Source organism: Acipenser ruthenus, chromosome 5 (assembly GCF_902713425.1).
Source record: "Acipenser ruthenus chromosome 5, fAciRut3.2 maternal haplotype, whole genome shotgun sequence".
Classification (NCBI taxonomy): domain Eukaryota; kingdom Metazoa; phylum Chordata; class Actinopteri; order Acipenseriformes; family Acipenseridae; genus Acipenser; species Acipenser ruthenus.
Window position 1 is genome coordinate 23207278 of NC_081193.1, and position 27692 is coordinate 23234969.

General features: G+C 38.7%; 1 protein-coding gene across 3 annotated transcripts in view; it reads right to left on the reverse strand.

Annotated features, from left to right (window-relative positions):
• The window catches only part of LOC117402967 (tight junction-associated protein 1-like), an 84277-nt gene that overhangs the window by 13558 nt on the left and 43027 nt on the right, over positions 1-27692 (reverse strand). For 2 of the 3 annotated variants that reach the window (XR_004663485.2, XM_034004708.3), the window contains exons 4-9: positions 27493-27661; positions 25567-25595; positions 14692-14853; positions 11521-11587; positions 6393-6500; positions 4670-4753 (exon numbers count right to left, since the gene is read on the reverse strand). Coding sequence is in view for 2 of the 3 variants with exons in the window: in XM_034004708.3 (XP_033860599.1) it covers positions 4670-4753; positions 6393-6500; positions 11521-11587; positions 14692-14853; positions 25567-25595; positions 27493-27627 (585 nt within the window). In the remaining variant the exon portion in view is untranslated. The remainder of the gene's footprint in view (positions 1-4669; positions 4754-6392; positions 6501-11520; positions 11588-14691; positions 14854-25566; positions 25596-27492; positions 27662-27692) is intronic. The other variant, XM_059023844.1, reaches the window with a different exon arrangement.

A 27692-nucleotide genomic window follows, 5' to 3' on the forward strand; every position in this document is an offset into this window, starting at 1 on the left:
AAAGCACATAATAAACAATACATTCAGTTGTATTACAGTTGCAGGCGACGTAACAAGAAGCTAGCATGGCATTTAGTCTTTAATTACAATTATTAATTTTTCTTGTCAATAATGATCTAAAAAATATGCAGACCTAAAGTCAAGACATGAAAAAGAAGACCACGGTATCAAGCATCCAGTAAACAGCACTGCTGGCAAAGCAACACTGATAACGGGACCAGTTCGTCTTTCCTTGCGATGTACAGTAGTTCTGAGTTATCTTAAAATAAGTTACAGGAACTCTGGAAGCCACATTCACCATTATTGCTTTTCTGGTCAACTGTCTGAATGGGTTCATGTTTATAATGCTCTCGATTGATCTTTTGGCACTGAATCACATTAAAAAAAAATTCTACACATGCATATTTAACTTCATCCATACCGTACTTTGTGTATTTATTAATTTTTTAAAACTCTGTGGAGTCGGCGGTGAGCGTATATCCAGCCAATCAGATTAACAGTCACTATAATAGAAAAGCAGGTGGAACTATTTAAGGAACTGTATTTTACAGTGTACGGTTTCCCAGACTCAGACAGGGATATCCAGCCAATGGGATCACTGCCATCCCGACCCCCCTCCCCCAAAAAATCTCACCGCCCCCTGGCAAAAGTAAATAAATACATAAAAAATGACATGACTCATCCTGATGTGGAAACAGCCCCGGTCGGCCACAGCGTAGCTATGCTAGTGATCATGAGCTACATTGGTAAATATTGAGGTCACCCTTTTTATCAAATCAGCATTATTTCTACATCTTTTAGTCATTCAGGGACATAACATACCTCAATGTTTATTATTAAACGAATGTGAGCTTAAATTATTAGTAAGTACACATGTTTCGAACATTAACATCAGCAAAGAATAACTAAGTTACACGTTTTTAATGAAAAAACAATTGTAGCCAACGTTTTCACTAAAGTAAAATCAGGCGTGTGCAGCGTTTCCCCTAGAAAATCACATAGGCCTAGTGGGGGAGGGGGGGCGGGGAGCGGTTTGCTGTTATTTTAGGTGTTGTCTGTGCAGCTTATTTTTCGTGGCTTGGTGAAAAAAACAAACAGCCATGGCCTTCTGAATCATATTCAGAACTGGAAGTCAGTAAACCTCCAGGCTGTGTTTCAAACAAACACTCACGTCTTTGATATTTAACAAGTTTGATTTGCCTTACATTGACACTTCAACACACAAATCTTAATTCATGCAAGCGAACTGAAAATTGATCATTGGAGGAGGTGTCAAAATAAGTGAAAATACTCTCGCATATGGATTATTAACAGCATTATACTTCTTCATTGGTAATTTATGCTATTCACATTGTACAATCGTTAGTTACATTAAGCATTTCCTTTAGAGTTACGAATCAAATCAACCTATTTATTTTTTAAAGGTTGTAAACATACCATGGTCAGTGTTGTATAGGCAGGGGCTGTACCTGGGGTCCTTTACCCATACCAGGGCTCACATTTACATTACATTTAGATTTTTAACTACTGGCCCCTTGGGCCACTGAGCTAGTGTTTTTACTGGCCCAGATGCAGTTTTATCTGGCACAATATATTTATATATTTTTTCATGAAGGTTTTTATTTTCAGTATGTTTCTAACTGTGTATGGTAACCTAAGAGAGCCCATGTCTCAAAAGAAAGTGGCTAAACGCAGCCTTCAATATATGTTACTTCAGCCATTTAACACACACATTTGTGTGCTTGTCGGAAAATGAAAATACTGTATTCAAGATTTGAAAACGTATGTGTACAAATTATACTCATTTTTTCACAAGCAAACCCGCAACTAAGCTGTTACAATATGGTCACAGCAACGCTAAAACTGAATTATAATAATCCTAATTAGGGATGGGTCAGTGTAGTCAAATACACGATTGCACAAAAAATAAAAAAATAAAAAACTATTTGAAATGCATATTACATATTCGAGTACACAAAAAAAACTTATACATTAGCTACTAGTAGAAGAAGAACGCGTCTCTCTTTTTTTTTTAATGCCAACACTTAACACTTGTTATGTCTTAAACCCATTGTTATTTGCGTATTAAACGTAAGGACCCTAATTAATTATGCAATGCTTGTAATAGCAATATTCTACAGTAATCGTATTCTGTTTGAAATTGTTGCCAATTTTATTGCCTTGTTTTTAGCTAATGTTAACAGATCCCTGCTTGAGTTCCTCTGTAATGACTGTACACAGCAGCTTCTGCAGCTGTTGCTAGCCAGTCGTGAAACAACTTCCGGGAGCATGGCACCGGCGAACTTTGAATGTGTGAACAGAAATAAAATAATGTATATAGCAAGTGCTAAAAGAAGTAATCCAAACTTGGGTAACATCGAAATTAGAAAGGTAATTTAAAATTATGATGAATATAAAAGACATACTAAATGTTAAGCAAAACAACAGAGTGACTAATAAGAAAAGGCAAAATACTTGTTGGAAAGGAGTTGTTTTTTAACTCTGGACTGCAGTTCAATGTAAAACATCTACTGTTGACTTTCTGTGAATGGATGGAGTAACATCAACATTTGCACTGACCATTAAAAGTACAATCAGGTATCCTTGTTTTGAATTATTTACAGGTTATTGATTAAACAAAGCAACTTGACTTAGATTCATCTGATGTCAGTACTTGATGGCTAGTTGTAATTAGTAATGTTAAACTATTGTAATGTTGGAATGTATTTTCTATTGCTTGGCCAGGTTACTATATTTACACTATTAAGATTATTTTATAAAAATTACTTGTTAGAATTAAACAAAAGTAGAATATTTAGATGCTACAGGACAGGTGTTATTTTATTCTGAATACTACAGCAAACATTATTTGGTGGTTTGCGCAATATTATGCTACTGTTGCTTTAATTGGAAGAGATACGCGCTGTGACGTTGCTGCTCATTGAGTTCTGTGTTTTAATTCAGTAAACAAAAGAAAAAACTTGTGCCTAGAGAAATAGGGTACTGAAAGAAGAAATCTCGTCTTCGACATTGTTTGTACACTTTGTGAACCCGGCTAAACTTTACCGGCTTACACTGTTATGCTGTCTGCTTTTACACACATATTTACCTTTTATTCTTGGTAACGTAAGGGACCAGAGTTTGGGTAATCGAATACACAAAAATGTTGCACCCTATGTATTCAAATAGGAAAATATTCGAAATTCCCATCCCTAATCCTAATAATAAACACTATTAAAACAATATTCATAATACAAAACAATAACAATACTTCTCAAAGCGTTGTCGCTAGCGTAGCCTCTCCAAAGTCAGCGCTAACCTTGCTGAGTGATACCAACGAATCCTGGAAAGATTGTGAATGGCATTTTTGTTGACTGCATGTCTTCAGCAGACACAGTTTCACTTGCGGTCGCTGCTGCAGACGAGTGACTTACTTCAGAGTCTCCCCCCTAGTCAACCCTTGTACTTTTCTCTCCTTTCGAGGAGAAAAAGAACGGTATTTTTGACTGACCTTCGGCAGTCCGCTTTTTGGGTGACATTCTGAATGCGAAGGGTATGAAAGCAAGACGAGCATTAAATTACTTTTAGACCGTCGGGCCTAATTCCGATTAAATGTCAGTATGTAATAATTGATAAAATGTAAGAATTTATCTCAGTGTAAGTGATGTAGCTAGCTAGCTACTTATTGGTGATGATAGTATTAACATGATCCAACCAACATTTTATACTAATTCGCTCACAATATTCATGTCATCATTAAAGTTACACTGTAGATGATGCAAACTTTAAAATATTAATAAGCAAAAATTACATTTTGTAATGTAACTGCTTGATCTGGAATCAAACTAATTTAGGCTACTTGCACTAGCTATGTATATTTTGTTTTAAAATTTAACTGTGTTGATGAGAGAAAAAATCGTTATGAAATTTACCCGCGTGCCTGTAAATGATAATCCGCTTCTTGCCTTGTGTATCATTTCTCACCCAATCATATTTCGATGCGATAATTGGCCACTTCTTGCATTGGCCGTAATTTCACAGACAACCATGTTTCAGTACAACCACAGGGTTATTCACATGACAGAAACACCAAATACGTCACATTACGTAGGGGCTGGGGAGGCGAGGCGGCGCAGGAGCCTTGCAGAAGCTGTTCCGGTAAAACAAACTTTAAAAATAACTAATATTATTTACTACTGCTTAATCAAAGTTAAAAAATAAAAGACTTGAACTGGTTCATGGCCCCGCAACATTATTCCATTTTTAATAACGTCTGATACTCTCTCTTTCTTACCTTTTTTCTTTTAATAATGGTCTTCTAATCTCTCTTCCTTCAGATATTTTTGCGAGTAATAAATATAAGATATATGCGTGTATTTAAATAATAATATTTAGTGCAGTCGTATCTCTGATTGCTTGCTAAGTTCACATTCATTAACAACGTTTTTTCTTACTGTTGGCTAACGTTAGCCACGGTGCAGACCTTGGGCCAAACCAACATGTTTGTGCCTGTAGGGAGAATTTAAAGCAAACCAATGCCAAACACAACAAGGGGGGGGGGGGGGAATATTTAGTTTAACCCCCCTATATTCAAAGTGGAGGGCGCATGTGCCCCTTCTGCCCCTTCTGCCCCATGGGTTAGGCGCCTATGAGTGAGAGTTATACTTACATCAGCAAACTTGTGGTTCCTAAAATGAGATTTATTGCACTTCAACAGCTGCACGGCCAAGTTACAGTCCTGCCGATAGCGCTCCTGAAACAGTGCAAGAAATATATTGCTGTCATTGTTAGAAACGCAGGACGCTCCATCAGAGCAATTTCAAAGTGTTTTTTTTTTTTTTTTTTTTAAACTTTGTTGATGTAGATTTAATAGGAATTTCTGCAATAGTGCCAAGTTTATAAAAAAAGTCAGAGCTTTGGCTAAATTGCCTTAACTCTCATCCACACCCTTGGTAATATACAGTACTGTACGTTCAATTAAATAGAGAGACAGAGGCTGGCTCCAGTGAGACCGCCTGTTGCTAAACAGTACAAATACATTACTATGCAGTCAGACAGACACAACTTGAAAGTAATTGGCTCTGTGGCAAAGTTATCCACTTGTCAAAAACATACATTTGTTGCCAAGTCGGCTACACTGTTTTTGTAAAACTGTTGCCCTTGCTAGGGTGTAAAACCTGAAGTGGTGAAGTCCTTATGTTATACAAAACTTAAGTTCTACCAATAAATGCTTTATCAGTTTAAGTTCTCAACCATACTTTATTATTATTATTATTATTATTTATTTATTAGCAGACGCCCTTATCCAGGGCGACTTACAATTGTTACATTATTTTGTACACATTATTTTTACATACAATTACCCATTTATACAGTTGGGTTTTTACTGGAGCAATCTAGGTAAAGTACCTTGCTCAAGGGTACAGCAGCAGTGTCCCCGTCCCCCCCCGGGATTGAACCCACGACCCTCTGGTCAAGAGTCCAGAGCTCTAACCACTACTAACCACTACTAACCACTACTCCACACAGCTGCCCTACCTCCACAAGATAGGAGTGCCATATTAGGCTTCTGGCAGCCATGTCAGATACTGTTGAACAAACTCACTATTTTAATTTTTTGACTGATAGCGTAGGTGTCCCTCGAACATCACTTAACTTCCAAGTAAATAGCATTAGCATGCTTTACATACATATAACTTTGATCTAATAAACTTTTTTTAATTTATTTTTTTATTACATAAATTTAGTCGTCACCAATGGTCTTTTTTCACCAATTTTTTCCCCAGTTTGGAATCGCCAATTGTATGTATTAATCTCGGTCCACCGCTGCAACCCCCCCGCCGACTTCGCGAAACGGCGGCAGACACACGTGTCCTCCGAAACGTGCCCTGCTGAGCTGTCTTTTTTCGCACTGCAGGTCCAGAGTGAAGCCATCTGACCTATAGTGCTGGAGGACAACACAGATCTAAATGGCTCCACAGCAGAACCGCAGGCGCCCAGCATGGTGAACCGAGGAGTACCCTGCCGACCTGAGCCCTCCCTACCTGGGCGGCGCTCGGCCAATTGTGCGCCTCCCCCTGGGAACTCGCGGTCGGCCAAATGATATAGCCTGGATATGAACCAGCGATCTCCAGGCTATAGGTCGCATCCTGCACTCCACGCGGAGCGCCTTTAATGGATGCACCACTCGGGAGCCCCCACTCCAACAAACTTTTAACAGCAAGATACATTTTAAAAGCAGATATCCCAGACATTTGGTAAATAATAAAAATATACTATATCAGACTTGTTTTGTATTTCTGGGTTGTAAAAACTACTGAACCAAAACATTGCAGGAGTAAGCACACTTTTAGAACTTTTAAGGAACTATACATTCAGGGCAAGTTACATACATTTAGTTCTTCCAGTTTATCGATGGTATTCTTAGCATCCAACAGTTTATTTGTGAGCTCCACAATCTCCCGGTCCATGGTTTTCTTATCGTTTTCCACCCTTCTGAGCTTTTGAAATAAAAGGAGAAAGTATACTGCTTATTATTTGATCAAACCAGATTAAGATTACTATGTTAGTGATTCAGAAAATAAAGTACAATCTGATAAAGTACAGTAAATCGGACAGACTTTCATCTTTACTTTTAGAAAATGCCGGCCGTTCTATAGAAACAAATTGGAACCCCCAGTGTGTCAGATTTGAAAAAGAAACCCCTCAAAACGAATATTTTTTTCATCACCATAAGTGATCAATCTAATCTTGGTTCTATTTGGTTACATATGTGTATGCTTCAGTAAGGCTTCTTTTAAAGTGGCTCCAATAACCAGTACATATTTTGCATAACATAGAGGGATTTCAAGTAACTTGGCCACTTTACAAAAAAACATTCCTAACCAAACCAAAACTTGTACAAAACTATTTTAGAAGATAAAATAAACATCGTTCCACAGCAACGGAGGAGCAAAGTGGCCAAGCAACTTTACAAATAACCCTGTGCACACTGTAGCTTACTCTTTCCAGGATCACGGACCTCTTGGTATTAAAAGAAAGCCGTCAGAAGGTTACTTAAGGTCAGCATTGACAATGACAGCAAAACAAGAGGGACAGTACAGCTTAGGCTGTGTTCTTTTATAGAGGGGAGAATATTGTGGAGAGCAAGAGAGAGAACCTGGCTTGCCAGTGTTATTAGCCAGTCAATTAGGATGATGTAGACTACTAGCACTTAATCTTAAACAAAACATTTAATTTATTACCACTACTTTGACAATAAAAAACAGCCCCAAAACTGGAATGTTCCAAGCCAACTAATTCATCTGACAGGCCTAATTCATCGTACTTACTACGCGCTCATACTGGACTTTACTCGTATAAGCAAATATATTTAATATAAAGTTAACTACTCTTTGTCAAACCCGCTCTTACTTGTAATTATTTAATGTATTCTCCATTTTTTGCTTTTATTTGAATTGGATCTTTTGCTACTGATTTTATTGTACTTTGCAACTGCTCTTTATCTGTAATGTGATATTTTGTAATGTGATACTTTGCACTGTGATATTTTGTAACAATTGTAAGTTGCCCTGGATAAGGGCGCCTGCTAAGTAAGAAATAAAAAAATAAAAAAATAAATAAAATAATAATAACTGCCAGGCAGTTTTACGGCTTCCAAGCTCAGTACCAGTTGGAAATTTTGGCAAGCTGTAGCATTGCAGCAGAAGTCTCAGAAACAGATCAGTTTTATGGAGCAGTTTCAATTCAAAATACTGCATAGTTCTTATCTCACAATGCTTTATAACTTTAAATACCATAGTAACAATGACCCTGTCTACACAGTTATCAGCTAGTTTTACATTTAACCTTAAGGAGAGGTCAAAGGTCACAATCAAGGTAATTTTTTAATACAGCATATATGGGTTCCTAAATGTGTTGTATAGTAACCATAACCCTATGTGCACTGTAAGGAGTTATAAGCTAGTTTTACATTTGACCTTAGAGGTCAAAGGTCACAGTCAAGGTGATTTCTGGATAGAGCACATATGGGTTAATGCAGTATTTTGAATTGAAACTACTCCATAAAACTGATCTGTTGCTGAGACTTGCTGAGACTTGCTACAGCTTGCCAAAATTTCTAACTGGTACTGAGTTTGGAAGCCATAAACTGCCTGGTAGTTCAGTTCTTTTAATTGACTCATTTGGTTGCAGTTCAATCAGAACTGGATCTTATCTTCTTGGGGTCAACTTTATACGTGAATATTAATTTGCAGTGCATGTTTCTGAAATTAATGCACTCCTTACAGCAGGGAAAAAAAATAAATAAATCACGTGGATTGGTAGCAATAAAAAAAAAAAAAAAAAAAAAAGACCTCCACTGCCATGGCAAGCCAAATGTTAAAGTGCAGGCTACAGGACTAATTAGTTTCCTGGGAAATGTTACTACAATACCAATCTCATCTTGATTGTGCGATTACACAGGTCACAAAAGGGTATAAAATATCAAGTACAAGGCACTTGCATTTAAATACTTTATGAACAGCTTGAAATTGGGGCCACTTAAGTCTTTCCTAGTGCATCACTTGGAGGTTCTCTCTTAACACGGTTCTATAAGACACCCAAGGATAGCCCACTATGGCATGTTATAGCACTAAATGTTCTGATAAAGCCAGTTGATTCTGCTCTCAGGTTACATTTTGAATGTCCCTGGGATAATACATGCATATCTGCTTGCATCTAAAATTACTTATTGAGTACCAAGTCAATTCTAGAAATGCACTGGTCCAAAACAGGACAGCCGCTGTTATCGACTGGAGGTTGGTGTTGGGGCTACGTGGAGGGGGAGGGGTTGTGATGAGTGAAACATTTCTTGAAATGATCCAAATTTCAGAACATCCTAGAAATGACTTTCATCCATAGAAAACAGAAATGTATCTAACCATGACTTATGTAGAACAAGCATGGCATTTCTAGAAATGAAATGGTGGTATTATACTAAGACACAGAAAAGAAAAATTAAAACGCAACTGCATAGACCCAGCTTTGGCTTATAGCAGCCTGATGAGACACCCAGAGCAATGGCAGCATGGAGAGGAAGAGAGAGAGAGAGAGAGAGAGAGAGAGACACACACACACACACTGAAGGTGAGAACATGATGCTATGAAACATGAAATCAAGCCCAGAATAAGACATCCAGTTCCAGAGGCAAATCTTTACATAAGAGAAGATTAGCATATCCATGCAACATTCAGGGATCAAGACAACTTAGGGTTAAATTAAGGCTTTGACATCATACACTAATAGAAGTGTCAATCTTCACTGATTACACATATCGGTTAAACCAAATTCCTAAAGGATCACAATCTGGACAAACTAAGAGCTCAATGTTTAGCAGCAGTAGTAGCAGTGATGTATGCAAATATGTAACTTAACACCCCATGTTCAAATCCCAGATCAGGTCACAGGCTTATAATCAGTAAATCTGAGAATCATCTTGAGCTTCCATTCCATCCATCCATCCATCCACCTTTAGCACTAGAATGAGGTAATATGATGCTGCATCTCAGGAAGGCCACCAAGTAAAATCTGTAAAAGGATCAACTGCAGCAGCCTTGCACAGGGGATTTGAACTCACAACCTTCTGGCTCTAAACATAGGACTGCGATTCATATGGAATGGCTCCATCAGCTAAGCAGGTACATTACATCAGCCTGGCTGACATGTCCCTACCCTTATTATAGGACCTCATTGCAGTTTATTCAATGCATTTTTAAAAACAGTATAACTGTAGCCTCTTACCCAGTATAAAAAAATATTCAATTTACTTTTTGGTGAGTGAGGAATGCAAAAGTTTTGGGTTGGGTGCAAAACGTCTTACATCAGCACGGGGGGCTATCTAGGTTTTCAAGATTTATTAATGGTATAGGACTAAAGAAAAAAAAAAAACACATGTTGTCTTTAAAATGTCAGTGAATGTAGTGCTAATGATGGACAATAGCACTGGCTATAGTCAGACGCAGTGCTGACAGGTACCATGCAAGTTTCTCACTTAGGTAGGCTGGTGCTATATGCCTCAACCATCAACATTTTTTGGTCACGCTTTAATTTAAGGGCCATTTTTTTAGTTTATTAACTGTTAACAAACATTGTTAATTTTTAGCTAAGGGTTAGGATTAGGGTTAATAAAAACCTGATTTAAATTTGCTAAACATTACTACAATAACAATTTGAACCGATTTCAAGCATATGATCGACTGGGTATTGATCATCCATAGGGCTCTGGTGTTTCCAGTTTTAACTGGCCTATTATATATTATTAACTAACAGTTAACAGAAAATAAATAATGTAGATTAACATGTTTATTAGCCGTTTGTTAACATGTGAACATGTACCTCAATGCAGCAGTATTTGCAGCGCTATGCATCCTCTGCCTCATCTGACCCACTTCTGCTATTTTTGCTTTTTGTATACTTTGAAACAGTCGTTTTCTTTTGAATATTCATAAACTGATTTATGTTTTCTCCCCATTCCTCATCCACTAAAAATATTATATTTTTGTGTAAGTATAAATCAGTTTTTGATCAAGCTAGTTGTTACTACGCCCAGCAATTGCCACAATAATCAGACTTTGATTGGCCAACATAAATCAGGTGATAGTGTGTTTGTGAAGTGACAGGAGAACCACATTTGAACGTTATTTGATCCTCTGACGTCTAAACATCTGCTGTATCCTAGGATACAGTGTAGGGCTGCTTATTACAATGTCGGAGTCAAAATAAAACAGCATTTTAATCAAATTATTGTGTATTTCCTAGAAAATAGTACAGGGATAATACTGAATAGACACAAAAGGGTATAAATCTGTAAAAACCGACATCCAGTTAAAAAAAAAAAAAAAAAAAATCCTGTAATTCTTCGGTAAAATTCGGAATAAACCAGAAACGCAGAACACTACTCATCATTTATAAGGAACTTATTCAGGTTTGTTTTGGTAAACAGCACACCTGCAGAGAGAGGTTGGTATAGCGGCACTGTCCCTTGCTAGCGCTGCCCTGCGAGCACCCAAACCTCTATCAGGAGGGCTGAATGCTTGACTGCAAACAATCAAACATCATTTTCCAGTTTTTTAGACACTGGATTTTAGCAATTTAATGCAAGGTTTAACACGGTCTCTGAAGTCTGAATTGCTAACTCAAATTTAGAGCTGAATGTCAAAACAGGTGAACCGGGCACAAAAAAAAAGCAACTGAATCCATACACTCGGCCCATCACAGAATCTGAAGACTCCTGATGCTCTTTCAAAGGCTGACATGAAAGACAGCAGCTACCGGGAGCTCGATCAAAAAGTCCAGACTGCAGACTTGCACGTGACGTTTTGTGTTTATATGATCTGTTATTGCAAGTGCATCTTACATATTGCGATGTTTGGTTATATTTTGAAAAGAGAAAACAATCATACAATAAGTAAATGGCATTTTAAAGTGTACATTGCCCAAAGTCTCTATCTGGTCTTTTGTCTCGTCAACAGTTTCTTTACCAGTGCATGAAGTTTGTCCTCCAAGTCCTGGTTGGTTCTCTGGGATGCTGTGTAACTGTTCTGCAATCTGCAAAGGGGCAGGAAGAAAAAAAAAAGAAAAGAAAAAAGAAGAAACGTTAATACTGTCTACTGTTTGCATACGAAAAAGGAAAAAAATAAAAAAATATAAACCATTTAGGCGTGACACAACTCTGTTGCACAAAGAAATCAGAGACTTGACAACCAATTGCAAAGGTCACCTAGCCCAGCACTTTACAGACAGCCATTAACTCTGCTTCACAAAAAAATGCAGGACTGAACTCAATTGTAAAGGCTCAAAGTTTATTTTAATATTACTAAAATTAAACCCAGGTTCACTTTGCCATCTTCATGCTCAATGCAGGATGAAATTATATTTTATACAAGGCAGGTTTACAATGTATCAAGTGCTTGTCCTGATGAAATGTGTGGTTAAGAAACTATGTGAAACATGCATTTCGTTATATTAGGATGCATAAAAAAAACCCCCAAAAAAACAAATCTCAAATTGTGTGCAGTGACCAGTGATTCTAAAACAGTCTAAATATGCTTTCGATGATCTGTATAAAATGAAGCTCGCAACCAGAATAAGCCATAAATCTAGAATGCACTATATGTCTAGTATTTTCATCTCTATTGCTGAATCTAGCCCGTAACATTAAAAATAGACCTGTTTAAATGTAGCAATCCCCTGCCCACTCGGTTTCAGATTAGTCAGAAATGATTTGTCAAAATTTACTCAAAACAAACAGGGCCATCACTTTTCTGACTATTTTTTGTCTCTGTTGCAATAAATGTCATGCTCAACACCTTTTGGTCTTGATTGATTCTAAAGATCCTGGACAAATGGGATGGGTGATTGATACAGAATCCACTACTCTGCTCTGCTGATGAGCTGTTATACGTGTCTCACACAATAGCATGCGATTCATCAGCACCTAGCAGGGAGAAGCAGCCTTTGCACTTTGAGAGACACTTAAGACTGAAAGCCCAACGTTCACAATGCAAACACCAATAATTTGTGTATATAAAATCCCAGGACTTTGTGGGGGTAGGACGGTTTTGTTCAAACTGAATGTAATGCTGTGGAGTGATCACAGACTGGCAGCAGCTACTGTAGTATCTCTGCTTGTGACTGGTCTGCAGTTGCTCCTTTTCTCAACGTGTATGTTGCCAAGGAAGCCTCCAGTGATTGAATTATAAAAGAGATGTTGAAGTCAACTAAAAAGTTTGTAGTGACCCATCGTTTTGTGGCATTAACAATACAAATACTGTATGTACCGATGTATTCATGTGCTTAATATTTGAACAAACAAAAAACCATAAGAACGCAGGAGAAAAAAAACCGCAGGAAGCAATATGTACTTCGCAACTGGCTTGCAAACAGCCATGTACATGAGAAAATGATTGTGTTTCTGCTTCAAAGAAAGTACTTTCAACGAAGAACGTAATGACTACGCAAACTGCTCCAGGGGCATGGAAAATGAATATTTGCCTTTAGATGCACAGGAAGGTTATAAGACAAGTAGAACACGTTAAGGGTGTTAAAATGATGGTTTAGATAATGTAGGTTCTACTGTACTCAACATATAAACTGCGGGATGAATGATAAGTGCTTGTGTTCTCTAAAACAGAGATGGAAAAAGGCTCCTAGTGCATAGCAATTTAACCCATTCCAGGTTTTACTAAGAGGTTGATATCCACAGTGTGTAGGCATCAAGCTCAGGTGTGTCTTATTAAACTTAAAAGTAAAACCAGGAATGGTTAAAACTGCTATCCAATGGTCTTCTTTGCTAAAAGTATGTTTACCACCTGCTACAGTTAGCTAGTAGTTGTAATCTACATGCAGTTTTAAAATAGAGCTTGGCTGGTAGAAGCAGGGTTTCCATTTTCAAGTCTGATATGGATTTTTTTTTTTAAAATGTTTTAAATCAGATATACAATTTATCATTTCAGACAGAATACTCCCGACTCTCCAGAATTTCATGGGCTACACCAGTCCCAGACTTAATGGAGATGAAGTTCAGCTTCATCACTTGCATACCCTTTATAAAGATCAATAGGTTTTACTGCCAGACATATTTTTCCATTTTCCACTGCACTTCTAAAAAGAAAACAAGAAAAAAAAATAGATTGCACAAATGGTAGAGGGGTTCGTGCCAACCGTTATAAAAGACCACAGAATCCCACAGGGCAGAGCAGTTTGACTGTGGTGACACCTGGAAATTAAGTCATAAATCACTTGTTAAACCAAGTGGATTAAAGTGATAAAAAACCTGCATGGATAATTTAAAATTAAATAACTTTAATAAAAAAATAAAAAAAACACACACACAAAATCCATGCATCTGAATTGTCTATTCATTTATTTTTTCAATTTAGGAGCACAAGTGTAGCCAAATTGCTTTTTTGGAACAAACGATAGAATAAAACAGGTTTTGAAAAGACAACTCAAATCTAAACATGCATAATGAGATCTATGCCTAAAAGTTTGTGGAATGCATGACGTCTGTTCACAGTGAATTAATATGTATAGGGATTTGAGCTTCATAGTGACCATCTCAACTAAGATCATATCAAATTCATTCAGTTCTTTGTTATTCAGTAGAATCAATACACGTTTTATAATAGTGTACTGTAGCCCTGAAATGTAGAAACCCAAAAGATAAACTTTCAAACTCAATAAAAACTTCCTTTTCTGTGTTTTACTGTGCTTTGTATACATTTGAGGGAATGTGATAATGAAGAGCTTGACAAACCTCTTTTAACCCTACTGATCGTGCACGCGATCTGTGGATGCCAGTCTGCACCCCCATGGTTCTGTTAAACCTGATACATCAAACCTTGTGTGCAAATGGCATTTAAACCATTAAACATTTTCTATATGAAAAATAAACACTATTTACTTAGTGTTTTACATTAAATTTTTGGAGGTTATTACACCTTTAAAGTCAACACAGGTCGCTGTGTTCAGAAGTTCATCAAATGCCTTCCATAACCCAACACACTTCATCCAACTCAGCGACAGCTTGCACAGATATGACCTAACTGGAGAGAATAAGATTGATCAGGACTCCTAACTATAGTAAAAAGCATTATCCACTACACGACGTCACCCTTGCTCCTGCAAGCTCTAGACTCTGACTCTCCTACCTGCGGAACTTATCCTTCATCTTTTCCAGCTCGTCCTTGGTCCTTCCCATCTCTGCCTCCATGTAGTGCTGGCTGGATTCGAACTCTGTCTCCATCGCCTCCATCTTGTGGGTGGTGTAGGTGAGCCTTCGTCGCAGGTCCTCATTCTGCTGCTGCAGGACCCTGCCCGGGAAGAGGGGGGTGGTGGGTGCAGTTGGATGTAGTACCTTTAACCATTATCTACATTACAGACCTTTTAATTCACGTAAAGTACACTGCAGCTTAAAAAAATAATAATTGATCCCCTGAAACTATAAACCATCAACAAAATTAAAACTAGCAGATAGATATAGACTTCAAAAACAGACGCAATGGAACCACTTACTAAGCATGTGCGTAATGGAATGGAAGAATGACTAAAACCCATCACATCAGAGGCAGTAACTAAAACAAGTGTAAATTAATCATGAGATTTACTGCCAGTGGGATTGTAATTGCACACATCGTCTCCCCTATTCTGGCTATTATTCATTGAAGGATTTCAATAATGCAGATACCAGTTGTAGATAATTCTGAATGCTTGAAATGTAGAAACGTTGAACTTTTTGGCCAATTGCTTTAAAAACAGAAGAATATTTTTGAAACACCATGACACTGACTTTCACTGCTGCTAAATTCTGTACATGAAAGTTTTTGTACATGCTGGCCTTAGCACATACAGTAGGACCTACCTAGAATAGTCTGTAACAGTGTATACTAGATTCAGTTTATGTAATAAAAGTAAAAACTGACTCATATATACTGTGGCCACAGGGCACTAGAGGCACATGTCTAATTAGGCCAAGCAGGGTGGGTTGGGCTTTTTCCAAAAATAAATTGAATACCACAAAAAAAAAAAACACACCTCTTCTACGCGATATCATTAATGTATATCCATTTTCTCCATGTGACACAATGTTATGGTTTTAATAGGCTCATAATGCAAATGTACCATTTCCTTGAGGCGAAGAGAGTGTTTAAATGGACAAAATGTGTGTTCTGTAACTGTAGATTGGAACTACATTAAAATCAGTGTTTACTCCAGGACTTGCAGACTCTCAATTTTAGGGGGCCATTTTCTACAGTGAGGGGGTCAATATGTTTGATTTAGAACCAACCACCATTTCTTATTTTTGTTTGTTTTAAATATGCCAACAGAGTTTACGGACCTTTTGTTTCTGAAGAACACAAAATAAAACTGTAAAGCTGTAGATACAACCAAGGTGTCTCTACAATACTCACTATCACTTCTGGGGAAAATATTGGGAAATGTGTCACAGTGATGCTGGTGTATCACTGAGTAGAGGATATTCATTGTACCAAATCACATTAGAACAGAGGTTTTCAATCTTTTTACGCTGCATACCCCTTTCCAAAAAAATGTAGTCCACCGCGTACCCCCATCTGGAGATAGTCATAATAAAATGAACACAGAAAAATAACAAGATACAACAAAAAGCACAATAGTCCCTCAAACAGGTTTCTAGTTGTTGGACACATCAACATAATTTTATTGTAAATATTAATTAATTAAAATCAACGAAGCCTCCGTGCTAGCCTCAATCACTCAGAAATGACATTGGACTATCCTGTGATAGCAAATGGCAATCATTGGAGTACACAGACAGGCAGTAGTGATGAGTGAAACTGAGCCGCAATGGCCGCGCTCAGTACATTTATTGCAAAATAAAAGGTTTAAACAGAAAACAGGACACGGCACTTGAGGCCAAAATAAATAGACAAACAAACCGGATTAACACTAAAACAAACAGTGGACTAACAGACAAACAAACACGGTGAGTACAAACAAACTTATATTTACTTAGTTTAGTTTTTTAAATTCTATCCTCTCCACATCCATTCTCCACTCACCGAACACACAACCCCGAGTGAGTAAAACGTGCATCTATATATACTGTTGTGTCGGAACTCAATTACTAATTAATTATTCACTTGAATCCCAGCATGTGAACTAATTCTGTGCAACCCCATGCTCATATATTATTGAATACTTTAAATGCACGTGAAGTGATGGTGCAATCCCCGTGCCTAAATACAATTATACATTTTAAAGACTCGTGCTCATTACCCACATTATATCCCGTGTACCAACTACAATACACCAACATTTACACATTACATACAACATAAAACACAAAAACACACAGGGGTGGGGCACATTGCCACACTGCTATATAGAAATAAGCACAGTACTTAATTCCTTTTTTGGCCGACTTGCACTCATTTTATTCCTCCCACGACACCACTGTCCTATCACAACACCTGCCAGGGGAGGTGGAACAGGAGCAGATGCAATGCAGATCACCGCCTCCTGTTTCAATACTGTGAGCTGCTTTGAGAAAACACATCCTTTTTTATAATTTCTATGGACTTAAGTTACATCCTACATAGTAAACAAGCAATACAAAAAACCCCCACTGCATACTCATGTACACAGGCAAGTTTGACAGACAAATGAACAGATGCCTCCATATACATACAGATTCTGACACGATGAAAGGATGTCCAAATCAAGTTTTATTACAATTCAATAAGTGCTTCTCTAGGTACTGTATATTCAAACTTGAGAAACACTGTGTGCAGACACACAGGGCGTCTCCATAAAATCCTAATAACTTGAGCTAAAGAATGTCCTTTTCAGGTTTCATCATAACCGGATAAGCAGTTCACTAAATGTTCTCCAAACATGTGAGCCTTTTATGTACCGCCAGATTATGATCCTCACAATGACTTGTGCTTACTGAACTTTGCAAGTTTCATCAGAACTGAACAAAGGGTTCTCTAGATAAATGAAAAACATTTAGTGCTACATAGACAGTCTGAAGTCAGAAAGACAGATGGCCTCAATTCTTCCCCAGAGCTGCATATATATCCGCACATATTTAAAATTTTGACAGACAGAGATGGACAGGCTGATGCAGAATAAAACTAAGCAAGTTTAATCCTATATCAGATCCTAGACCAAGACACGTGAATGTGTTACTGTACGTATGTGTATATACAGTTCTGTGTCCATCCTCCACTCCCCAGAAATGTATCCCTTTAGTTCTTCAATAGCTAATAAAAATACTTGGTATTAAAAGATTAAATGGTGCAACAAAACAATACATTGCCATTATCAATATTTTGCTAAAACAGAAGTCATAATTGAACACACAAATAGCCTACAGAAAAACAACCAAATGGAAAGCAATATTCTTTAGACAAGGCATTATACCTTTAAAAGACTGAGTAGATTGAAGAACACAGACATGGATCTTGCCTTGGTGGGATATTGTATATCATTTATTTTTATTTTGAGTTGTCCAATGTTGAAAATGTTTTTTAAAGCATGGGTTATAACACCTTTAAAAGCTTGCTTATTACACATGAGTGGATCCATGTTTTTATTACAGACCTGCGGGTCAGAAAAGGCTTCACAACATAAATACAGTAAATGTGCTTTATGATCTAATTTTGCCTGGAAATGTATTTGTATGCAGATGGATCACATTAGTTTACTGTAAAGCTACGTCTTCGTTGGTGCTCATCTTGGCGAGAGCCGAGTTCAAATCAGCATGAAGTTTTAACATCTACTCTCATGTAATTGAAATCATGAAGCCCTGGATACGTCCAGTGACTGCTGTGAACAGTGCAGCTGGCAACAAGGGAAAGACCTCGTGACAGCCTGGAGAGACAGCTGACAGGAGGAAAGAGACCCCATCGGGGCTGGCAAGGGTTAGCTACCCTTGTCGGCAGTATCCAACTATCCGCCCAAGGCTTCTAAGAAATTAAAGAGAAAAACATCAGTAGAGTGTGCAAGAGCAGTGGCGGAAGAGGACTCAACGTCAGACAACACGGTTAACGACTTAGGAACGGAAACGGATAGGAGAATGAAGAGTACTTCACAAAAGACTAGTTCAAGCAAAGAGCTCCAGGTTTGTGTCTGTGGCTGGAGCAAGGTGACAACGGTCAGGGGTTTGAAGATTCATCAAGGCAGAATGAAATGCTTGAGGGCGAAGGGACAAGGACCTTGCACTGATCAGTACTTCTTATGAAGTCAGTCAAATGAAATCCAGTGACAGGAAGCAAGCCACAGTTCGCAGGATATCAGCACCCGTCATAGATGTGAGGAGGACTTGCATGGATACAGCAAGTGATGAACATAACGATCCTTGTGAACCCGGTCAGACAAACCAGCATAAGAGAGAAACGAACCTCAACGGGCACAAGTCTGGAGTTAAATGGCCAAGAGCTTGTGAGAAAACAGCGTGGGACACAGTAAACACTGATCTCTGTTCAGCGTTGGAAAGGTGGAACAGTTGAAAAGAAGCTGAATAAATTTGGGGACATCATCTATGCATATGGAAGCGAGAGGTTTGGAGTTGAAAAAAGGAAGGAAAAAGTACAAACTATTCCTGGAAAGTCTAGACGGCAGCAGGAGATGGAACGCTTAGTTAGAGAAAGGAGACAGCTGAGGAAGCAATGAAGAAGAGCAGAACAAAGTCAGAAGGAGGGACTCAATCTGTTACAAAGGGTCATAAAAAATAAGCATTTAAAGTTTGAGCTGGAGAAATATTTAGAGGAAACAAACAGATTAAAAAAGCAGGAGCTTATGTCAGTTCCTTCAGATATCCCACCTATCAATCCACCAGAATACCAAATGGAGGACTGTGCACCTAAGTGGAAAGAAGTAGAGCAAGCAGTGAAAAAAGCAAGGGCATCATCATCTCCAGGGCCTAATGGAGTTCTGTGCAGAGTGTACAAGAGTGCTTCAGGAGTTCTATGAATCCTGTGGAAACTGATGAAAGTGGCATGGGAAAAACAGGTTGTACCAATAGCATGCAGCCGAGCAGGTGGAGTCTTTATACCAAAAGAAAAAGATTCTACAAGCATCAGTCAGTTTCGCCCTATTTCCCTATTAAATCCAGCACTACATGGCAATGCCTAGAAGTTGGAATAAAAGGCAGGATGCACCATTTCTCCACTGGCTTTTACCATGGCAAAGGAAGCAATTATTAGGGCATCAAAAAGGGTAATGGGAGGAGCGCGCTTGGCTTCTGGAATGCGACTACCACCAATTTGAGCATACATGGATGACATGACAACCATGACTACAACAGTAACCTGCACTAATCGGTTATTGGGCAAATTAACCAATAACATTGAATGGGCACGAATGCAATTCAAGCCCACTAAATCAAGGAGCATCTCTATAATTAAAAGGTAAAATAGCAGATAAAAGGTTCTACATTAATGGTGTCTGAGAAGGGGATCTAAATGACACAGTTTGTGTGGGAGAAGTTAGACAACAAGCTGTGGAAGGGTTGAAGAGCACACACAGCAGCACTTTACCGGGCAAACTAAAACTCTGGTGCTTTCAGTTTTGTCTACTGCCGAGGCTGCTGTGGCCACAGACTCTGTACGAGGTTTCTTTGACAACAGTAGAGGAGCTGGAAGCTTTAAATTAGCAGGTCTAATTTATTTTCACACAAACTGTTTATTTTACATGCACGGTTTATAAGTAGTTTTATTCATAGTAAAACAGGTTTAAAAGGTACTGCATATGCATATCAAAAGGACAATCAGTACTGCATCTCCAGCCCTGTCCCACTCCTTGTTCGCTGTATTTATCTGTGGCAGGGAGTCAGGACCAGCCGGGATGCGGGTGTTGGCCCTCTTCTCGGCCTCTGCGACCAGGCGATTCTTACCCATGCTTCCCTCAGCAGCCTATGCATTTTTTATTTCACCAGTTAAAACATATCCCTTTTTAATTATACCCCAGTAACTGTTCATACTAGTGTATTAAAAGGATGGGTCATGCTGGAAATACTCAAGCTTTTGGTTATGCCATCTAGGATGCCTGTGGCAGAATATACTGTATAGTATAGCAGAAATGCACAAGAGTGAAACATCCAAGGTAAGCAGATTAAAATAGTTTAGGGCTGCAGAGCATTTAAGACAACTGTCAAATACAAACTGGACTCCTGAAACATTATATGTTTGCGAACTTAGGAACACAGGGATCTGTTGCCTCTAAGTATATCAACTCCATGCTTAACCAAAAGGACAAAAAATATTTTAAATCAGATTTCTCGCTGTATTTCAATAGGAGTTCCGATGATACATTCTAGAAGTATACAAGGCTGAAATAAGTCCTTGGCATTTAATTAATTCCACCTAGTATGGTTTCATATTGACGAATGCAAAAAAGTAATTGCCGTAAAACTTTAAATAAACGCCCCAGCGTTTATTTACAATATTTGCCAGTAGCCCCAGCGGCTATTGGAGACCAGCGACTATTTGAGAGACTGCGTTTATTATGTAAGATCACTAACAGTTGCAAATACTTCAGATGCAATCATGAAAAAGCTGCCTGCACACAACCTTATAGAAACGACATAAGTAAATTACAACATCCCAGCAACGTCATTAAAAAGGTTGTGTCAGTGGGTAATAACAGTTTGTATTATAATAAAAACAGTAAAATCCACTAAAAGACAAAAAAAAAAAGTTTTAAAATGAATAAAACCAATAAGTATCATCTTTATTAACACACATTATATTTATTGTTCACCCTCAAAACGTGCACATTGGTAAGCATGGACAAATCGCTGAAAAATTAACCAGCAACGAATCTTCATTGCAAAACAACCGCATGAAATACTGTGTTAATACGAAAAATAAGTTCATACTGTTAGCCCACAACACACTCAAAAATGCTTCAAACTGTTTAAAGATTAACAATAAAATCAATACAAGTACCAGTTTTATCACAAAATCAAAGCAAAAGTGACTAATTTGTTTTTATAACGTGTACCTTGATAAATAAGAACGCTGGAAAATGAGCAAAATACAAACATTCACTAAAGACAACCCTGTTAATATCAGAAAACAAGTTTGTATTTTACTTACTTCACAGCTGGTTTTAAAATGAATAGCGTCATAAAAATAACTGTATGCATTACATGTACCTTAAAATAAGTTAAATTCAGTTTTCTTATCATTCATCCTGAGCCTCAGGGTCTCGTCATCGCTGTTGAAACACAAATTGGTAAGCTTGCTGTACAGCCGTGTGTGTATTGGCTGGAACATTCAGTATGACGCGCATAATATTATTATTCATAATCCGCCATTTAAAAGAGACCCGGCGTCTATTTACCATATTTCCCAGCAGCCCCAGCAGTTATTAGAGACCGGCGAGTATTTGAAGTTTTACGGTATCCTAATTGTCAGCCAATACCTAGGTTACCAGACATCATTGCGATATTCCAAAATAGGAATCCCCTTCAAAAACAGACTATGGGTGAGGCATGGTATGCATTGGTCTAAGGATGATGTATTATTACACCCCACTTTCCAATTCCAAGACACCATGTACCTGGAACAATTAACTATAACCTATAGGCAGCAGTGTGGAGTAGGGGTTAGGGCTCTGGACTCTTGACCAGAAGGTTGTGGGTTCAATCCCCAGTGGGGGACACTGCTGTTGTACCCTTGAGCAAGGTACTTTACCTAGATTGCTCCAGTAAAACCCCAACTGTATAAATGGGTAATTGTATGTAAAAATAATGCGATATCTGTATAATGTGAAATAATGTATAATGTGATATCTTGTAACAATTGTAAGTCGCCCTGGATAAGGGCGTCTGCTAAGAAATAAATAATAATAATAATAATAATAATAATAATAATAACCTGGCCTCAGGGTCCATGTGGGACAGGAATGACTGCAGCCCTGTGATATTTCATAGATGATTAAACTCACAATTTCTGGGTGCAAACAGTGTAGTACGGTGCAATCTTCCAATCATTGAACATCTGGCCTTCAACGTCTTGAGTCATCTATAAGTTAGTCATTTAGACCAAGTTAGTCAAAAAGTGTTCCACAAAAATTAATTGTTGAAGGAGATTCTTCTACACCAATGACAGCAAGCCATTTTGGTGTTGCCTTTGAGTGTACACTAACAAAACTAGTTTCAAAGTCTTGCAATAGGAAAGCCTGTTAATTTTTAATGCTGCGCTCTTGCGTTACAGCTCTCTGGGTTGATTAGGTGTACAGAATTCCAGGTTTTTCCTACCCCGTAAGAAGGCATGGGGGTATATAATTTCCTGTAAAGTTCTGAGAGTCAAAGGACTCCAACTCACTTAATGTATGCCTTTCATCCCACAAAGAACATCTAGGCCAATCAATTAAACTAGCTGAAGCAAGAAAGCTGCTGATACCAGGGCTTCTGCCTTTGTTTTGTAACGCCACACAAAGTGAATTGATTTGTAGGTGTTGTGGACAGACAAAACAAAAACAAAGCACACACATGCTTGAAAGGTTTTCTCAACTTAAAATCACAAACAAATCAAAACAGAAATAGCCTCCAGTATTACTGACAGATCTATAAAGTTGTTTGAAGTATGTAGCTGTTTGAAGGCACTTGGTGCCCAGGTAAACCATAGCCTGGGATAAGGGCGATAATAGTGGCTTGTTAAAACACCAAATTGCAGTAGAACTGAAACAAGCAGGCATTTGTTATGTGCATTAAGCCGTGTTGATATAGTATTTGAAACAGTTTTACGGATTATGGAAAATCTGTGCGAATCACAAGAGGGACCAGTGGCTGCCTTACATTTAAATTACCTCAATTAATCTGTACATGGAGTGACTAAACAGGCCATTGGGTAATACTGCACATTTTATGGAACCACTTGTGCAAGTAAGTTTGATCAAACAGATGCCAGAGACACTGCACTGGGCTTGTGTATACAAATCAGCAGGGGTGAAGAACTTGGCACACAGTATAGCTGTGGTCTTATACCCCACCGACAAATAATGCCTCCTGCACTTTGTCAAGACTACCACATATGCCACAAAACACCTGCCCGAATGTCAGCCTTGTATTCACACTAGTGCAAGCTGTAAAAAATTCAGTGTTAAGATGCTACTAAGCTCATGTTTCTACTTGAGGCAAATTAATTGCCTTTTTATTTTTGTTAAAATAATTTCTCGTGTATGAATTATTTCAAATTTCAGATTGAAAGTGCCACCAACAAAAACAAAAAAGTAAATGTGACCGATGTATACATACTACACCAAATGGTAAATTTAGGATTTAATAAGAAATTATAATCCCAACGTGGTTTATTTTTGCATTGATCCGGGTGCTGTGTACGTCTTGTGCCATTGCTCGGTATAAATGTATTAATTCTGCAACTTTATTATATGTTTGATGGACTCCCACTTCATGGCTTTCAAACCACTGAATCAGATCCACTAGTCCCTTGGCATGCGTCACAATTAGGGAGAGTTGAGATTTTAAACTTTGCACATCTTTAAGCAGTTTCTGGAGGTCCTTTAACACTACAGTGTTTGGTGAAATGTGCATTTCCTTTTCCACGAAGCCTGGGTAAAAAGGGATGTATTTGGAATGATATTCAGCAGCAGAATACCAAGTGCCCCATCGTGTTATGCATGGCTCAGGTGGCAACTTCATAGATAAAGTCAAGCCTTCTTGTTGGATTGCCTCTGTCAGGTGGTCTTTAAAACGTAGTTATCAGCTTGGGCAATGTTTAAATTTTTTTTTTTTTTTTTTTTTTTTTTTAAACGGTTGCAACCAGCTTGTCTGCATTCGGAAAATTATTTGCCCAGATATTGCTGGCAAGGGCTATTATGTGGGCATTACAAGTCAAATGTACTGAATTTGGCAGTAAACCTCGAAGAATGTCATTGTATGCCTTGATCATGTAACTAGCATTATCGGAGACAAATCCAGTCACATTATTAAAATGAACTTCAAATGCATTTAAACATTTCACAACGCCCTGTGACACCGATGAGTAATTCAGAGTGCAGATGAACTGTAGTTTGGGATTATCAATTTATTCCAGGGGAATATCAGCACAAATCAAATGCTCTGTCAAATCGAAAATAACATCTGAGGCATTTTTTTCGTTTTTGTTCCCCTTATGTTTACTGGAGGACGCTGTCTCATAGCTGTCAATCTCAGCCTTTCGTTTTCTGTGTTTTTCTGATGATAAATGTCGGTCGATTATTGACTTGAGTGTGGTCCAAAGATAAATTGCAAGTTGTGCAAAATAAATTCTACCCATCAGTGTACAGAACACCAGGTGGATATTGTTGCGTGCATTTGCTCAATGAAATGCTTTTCGATTGCAATGTCTTTGACTCCATGTTTAGGTCTCTCCATTTTTCTTTTAACGCATCAATTTATTCAATTAACATTTATACTCATTATAATTAGCTTTTATTTTTTCTAATTAGTCAAAGCGTACTGTGTTGATTTCTTAATTATGAATTCGATTGCTATAACTGGAGTGGCTGCAGGGACATCTAGGGGTTAGCAGTTGAATTACAATTGAAAAAAACAGGTTGCGTACAACGCAGGACCCTACCAATCACCATAAAATAACCAGATCTACTTCTTCTATGTCATATCAATAACATTTTAGTGCACTACACATTCTACCATCTCCGCTGTTAAAAGCATGAAACAAGGATTAAAGAGAAACAAAAGAGTGGAATCCTGCCCTGTGTATTTTTCTATTAAGTTATAAGGTGTGTCTTGTAAAGCCACATCCATTAAAGCAACTGCTCTGCTAGTAAACCACATGTATTAGCATGTTAATAAAATGGTTTGGCAAATATCGGCTCTTTAAGAAACCTAACAACTCACAGCTTGAACTACTGGTTTTTGATACACTTCCTACCATAAAAGCAGTGTCACAGTATAATTGGCCTTGATTGGAATGCCCAATAGAGATTTATAGTTCTGCTTCAGAAACACACACAAACACATGCATCATGGTAACTTGCATGAAAAACAGTAAGAAAACATCCAAACTTACTTGATCCTGTCCGTATCGGAAAGGGATTCCTGACAAGAGAGGAAAACTAAAATTAGCTGCTGCCCATGACTTGGTTTTACTCTACATTTCTTTCTTTGCCAAATTACCATTGAAATCCCTTTCATAGTTTCATTGCTATGGTATTCTGGCCACGGGGTGTGACAATGTGAACCAGAGTTGCTGGCCTTGGTCCAGAAATGTAACAGACAAAAAAAAATGTAAGAAACAGAATATAAAACAGCATGAAGATTTAAGGTCTCGTCACGAGCAAGAGAGTTATTACTCTAGTTAGGGATCAAGTTCTCCGTTGTAAATGTTAAAAATATTGGATTTGGTGTTGCATTTTCCTTTTATTTTAATTGTCTCATGCAACTGTGCATGTCAAACAAAATGCATACAATTGAAAAAAATGTATATAAATGTAATTACAACTCATTCTTAAAATACTCTTACTGCTTTTGTTTAAATATCCCTTTAAAATCTGTCTTAGTGAGGATTATTAAGGCACCTCCATACCTGGTTATGATAATATATATTTGCAATGTTAGTGCAAGAAAATGGATGCTAAATTTCAAATTTGTAAGTAATAACGTTAGCTTTGTCTAAAAGTTTTAGCACCAGGGTAAAAAACAAATCCACAAAGATAATATATATTGGCTGAGTACAGGACATTTCCAATCACATACCTTGCTTGGAGTAAGACTAGAAAAAGAGGTAGATGGTGTTTCTGCTGTTAATTTATCAACATCTAAAAAGTGAAGACGAGGGAAAGTTTTCAAAGTTGAGAGACCCATCCACCACTTCCTTTGAGCTTGCCCCAGTGTGAAGGTGCTATATCCATCGGAATATCTCCTCCTTGTCTCCCCTACTTCCCTCTCCCCCACCCAGTGGCCGCCTGCTGCCCTCCATCTCCCCTAACCTCAGTCTGGCATCTTCCATCTCCTGCTGTTCAGGACCCAGGTTGGTCTCCGAGCTATACATCTGTGCTGCTGTGGGTTTGTTCCGCGACCTGGAGTCAGCATCCCTCTCTCTCTGGCTCCTTTCTAAGCTGTCCCTTGTCTGGTACTTCATCTCTTCCCTCTTCCCTATCACGCTGGGGCTCCTGTCTGCCCTCCCGTCAGTCTGAGGACTTTTCCTAACCTCTGGCGGCAGAAGCTGCTGTTGTCAAGGAGTAGGAGGAGGAGGAGGAAGAAGAGGAGGATTCGTAGCTGATGTGTGAGTGGGGTAGGCTCTCCTGTTTTTGTGCCCCAAGTGACTGCAGATTGGCAGGACATAGGACCCTGTAGATGATCTCATCCAGGAACTGCGAAATCTTTACCTTCTCCTCCAGCACTGTATGCTTCCATCCCTGGGTTGTTGAGGAGATAGTAGTTGCCCCTGCTTGCCTTACTGGTGGCTTGGCTTGATCAAACCCTTTTTGCTCCCTTCCTTGTGGATGGTTTTGGGGGAGGGGTTTTGGATGCTGTTTTGGTCTAGCACTTCTACCGATCTTGACTTCTGTAGGTTCTCAGGCTGAACCCCTAGCATGTTGGGCTGCTTGAAGATCCCTTTCGGGGGTGGCTGGACCACAAAGTTACCGTGTGACTCCCAAGACTCCTGATCTTGGGACCCCCTTGAACACATCCGACACCAGAACCTCATTCCCTGAAAACACCAGCATGTCCTCACTACTGCTCTTGAAGCGGTTCAGCACCCAGGACCTGTCCAGGGAGAGATCATTCTGCAGGGGACCAATCTAGCTGAAAAGGCTAGGCGTGGGCAGGATAGTCAGATCCAGGCTTGAGAGTCTGGACACATCCTTATCACTATCCGAAGCCAGGGACCAAGAGGCATTGAGAATATCAGAGCTGTCTGTCCTGGTGAGCTCAGGGTCCCCAAATCGCATGCGCTGAAACACAGGGAAAAATTATTTTGGTGGTCAGTTACCTGGCACGGCTCTGCTGTCGGCATGGCCATTGCCCCGTCCAGCTCGTCTCTGAACACCGGCAGGTCATGCCGGATCTCTCGGTGCTGAGGCGGTGCCTTGCGGTAGGGCTTCCTCACGGGAGCTGCGCTAGTCATCCTCAGACGCTGTCCTTTGGTCCCACACTGCAACCTACCGGGACCGAGAGAAAAGCATCAGAAGC